This window comes from Zea mays, chromosome 6 (assembly GCF_902167145.1).
Source record: "Zea mays cultivar B73 chromosome 6, Zm-B73-REFERENCE-NAM-5.0, whole genome shotgun sequence".
Taxonomy (NCBI): Eukaryota; Viridiplantae; Streptophyta; class Magnoliopsida; order Poales; family Poaceae; genus Zea; species Zea mays.
Genome location: NC_050101.1, coordinates 128,839,201 through 128,842,651, shown reverse-complemented (window position 1 = coordinate 128,842,651; position 3,451 = coordinate 128,839,201). Strand labels below are relative to the sequence as shown.

General features: G+C 55.5%; 1 protein-coding gene across 1 annotated transcript; it reads left to right on the top strand.

The window, feature by feature from the left end:
• Positions 1–1,794: 1,794 nt before the first annotated feature.
• Positions 1,795–3,146, top strand: LOC100216895 (uncharacterized). Its single transcript, NM_001294170.1, has 3 exons — positions 1,795–2,044; positions 2,182–2,311; positions 2,431–3,146. The coding sequence occupies exons 1-3, from the start codon at positions 1,912–1,914 to the stop codon at positions 3,002–3,004; spliced, it is 837 nt and encodes a 278-aa protein (NP_001281099.1). The 5' UTR covers positions 1,795–1,911; the 3' UTR covers positions 3,005–3,146.
• Positions 3,147–3,451: the final 305 nt, after the last annotated feature.

Genomic DNA, 3,451 nt, shown 5'->3' with positions numbered 1-3,451 from the left:
ACCCAAGACCTCCACGTTCCCCCGGACGGGACCCGGACCCCTCTAAGTGAGGTCCGGACCACCCACGGCAAAGTCCTGGAATGGAGAATACCCTGGCCTAGGTCAGGGACGTATAGGGGTCCGGTGCAGATACTCGTCAGGGGTTAGACCAGTGCGCTTCCACTCCCCGCTCAGCGCGGAGACCCGATGCTGCCACGTGGCCTATTGCCAGTGACGTAAGCCAGCAGGGCGGAGCCTGACGTAAGGCCTCTGGGCCACACGGTCTCTACATTTATTGCAGAAAAGACGCGCCGCCTGTCCGCCCTGCTGACAGGCGATGTGCCACCTCGGCATTTAATGTGCCCCGTCCACTCCGCTGGCAGGCGACGACCAGGCCACCCGACAGGCGGCGTGCCTATCCAATCAGACAGTGGGCAGTACGCCCATACCGCCGCGCGTGCCATGGTCATCATGACTAGTACGTTACCAAGGAAGCTTCTGTTGCACGCTAATACTACACAAGCAGCAGATATCGAGGCACAGGGAGATTGCACAAGGTGACAGGCATTAGTTGCTCCGTGTGTTCCCTCCGTTATGTCCTTGAGCCCACATGTCGGGGTTCAGTGTCTTTGTACGTGTCCCTCTTTAGCTATAAAATGGAGGGTACACAACGTTACAGATTCAAGCATACTCAGACCTAGCTCAGGCTCGCAAGTTCAAACAAGTTCAATACATTACACAGTGGAGTAGGGTGTTACGCTCTGGCGGCCCGAACCACTCTAAACTCTTGTGTGTTCTTGAGTTCATCGTTCATCTACCAACAGGCAAAACGCTTAAGCCCCTCCTCATCTTAGGATTAGGGCGGGTACATTCCGCCACCCGCCGGAGATTTCCCTCTCTGACAGATATGTTTTTTAAAAATATATTGTTTTTTATTGTAACACATTTACACAATATTTAAATAAAAATATGGTCAAATACAAAGAACCAATGGGTAAAATTAATCAAGTAAATATGATAATATTCTTTCTTGCTTGTAACCGTCCCTAACTCCACTACTAACTGGACCGCTTGATATGAAATTTAATTCAGTGAGAGTGAGCTACCACTATACTCCAAGAATCCTCCCGTGAAGAGAGGACTACCTGTCTACCCAACAAGTCAAACTTCTGCTTTTTCCTTCTCCTTTAGAATCGCAAGCTGACAAAATTAAAGGCATTGAAACACACAACAAGGAAAGAGTAAGCATGACGAGTTGTCTTCAAACCTCTTTCGTTAATCGTTATCATCATGATTCAGCACATACACATCATCAGGGCACTAGCAAAGACAGACTTTTGTTTGAATAGTTGCATACCAACAAACAAACAAACAAAAAATGATGAAAGTGCGTCAAGAATGCCTAAAACAATATTGTGCGCATGTGCATTATTTTGTTCGTTTCAAATTAATGTTGAGAAAGTCAAATATTTATAGAGGACGTAAGAAGACGGGACATCACATTACTTGAAGCTCGCCCTTGTACTCGTGGTAAAAGTGCGCTCTGTTTCTCATCGTCAAGAAGAAAAGACAGAAAGAAAGCAAGAAAACAAGGCCAAAAGGAGCCTACGATGAATCCATCGTCAACGAAGCGTCAATGGCAGCCAGTTTTACCAGATGGCGAGGATGACGTGCATGGCGCCCTCAGAGACGCGCTCACACGTACGACGCGCCTCGCCCTCGCTTGCCGCCACGTGGGCCGCCGCCCCAGCGAGCAGGCTCCCCCCACCTCCCCTCGCCCTCTATAAATGCGAGCCTGGCACTGCGCCGCCGAGCTTACCTGGAACAGAGACAGGCAGGCAGCAGGCCTTCATCGCAGAGAGGACAGCAGCACCTGAGATTGACGGCGGGGCAGCGCGCGGGCCCTTCCCTTCGGAGCACTCAGCGTGAGAGATGGGGAGGCAGCCGTGCTGCGACAAGGTTGGCGTGAAGAAGGGCCCGTGGACGGCGGAGGAGGACCAGAAGCTCGTCGGCTTCCTCCTCACCCACGGTCACTGCTGCTGGCGCGTCGTCCCCAAGCTCGCAGGTGAGAATTTCCCGGCACCATGTACGCATGCGATGCGATGTGTGTGACTGCTGGGCGGTCGTTTCTGCTTCGCCGCGCTCCGGTTCCCTGACCTTGACTGGCATCGTGTGTGTGTGTGCATGGTTCGTGCGCTGCAGGGTTGCTGAGGTGCGGGAAGAGCTGCAGGCTGCGGTGGACCAACTACCTGAGGCCGGACCTCAAGAGGGGCCTGCTCTCCGACGACGAGGAGAGGCTCGTCATCGACCTGCACGCGCAGCTCGGGAACAGGTGCGTGCGTGCGTGACTTGTTGGACTGCGAAATTCTCCATGGTTTTCTTGGGCTCTCTTCTCCATCAAACGGCCTCGGGCTGGTCCTCTGTTTTCACGCGCCTCACCGCACGACGCAGGTGGTCCAAGATCGCGGCGCAGCTACCGGGCAGGACGGACAACGAGATCAAGAACCACTGGAACACACACATCCGCAAGAAGCTCGTCCGGATGGGGATCGACCCCGTCACCCACCTGCCGTTGCAGGAACCGCCGGCTCCTGCTCCTGCTCCCGCCGAGCAGCAGGAGCAGAGCCACAGGCAGCAAGAAGAACTGCAACTGCAAGAGCTGCAGAACGGCCGCGAGCTTATCATGCAGGAGGGCGCGGGGGAAGACGATATCACGCCGATGATCCAGCCGCACGAGATCATGCCGACGGCGGCAGCGGCAAGCAACTGCGGCTCTGTTTCCTCTGCCCACGCCGGCTCCGCGTCCGTGGTCTCGCCGTCCTGCTCCTCCTCGGCGGTGTCCGGCGTGGAGTGGCCGGAGCCCATGTACCTGCTCGGCATGGATGGCATCATGGACGCCGACTGGGGCAGCCTCTTCCCCGACACTGGCGCTGGCGGCGGCGGCGGCGGCTTCGACTTGGGCGTCGATCCGTTCGACCAGTACCCGGGCGGTGGCTTCGACCAAGAAGACGACCACAGAATATGACATCGGCCTAGCAATGCACATAGATTCGCCGCTTCTCCTTCCATCTCGCTCAGCACATCAGCGCCGTAGCCTCCATGTTTTCTTAATAGCTCTCCAGGGTCCAGTGCTGATAAACAAGAACTGACAAATTCGGGTGCGGAAACATGACTGTTCAGCTGACGTGACGCGTCTGATTCATCAGCTATCTAGTTCGTCGGCAGTCCCCACCCCAGAGCTATGCTGTGACTGTGCGTCAGGACATGAGGTGCTTGTGTCAGCTTCCGACTTCTCATGCGGCGGTGCTCCAGGCTTTCTCCGGCCGGCTGATGGTGCCGGTTGTCGCCACGCACCATACGTGGCGAGCGGCAGCTCGCGTCGCCGCTTCTTTGACCGCTAGTACAGTACCCCGTTACACGCATGCATGCCAAGATCGTGCTTCATTTCCAGTTAATCCGCGGTTGCAGTCAA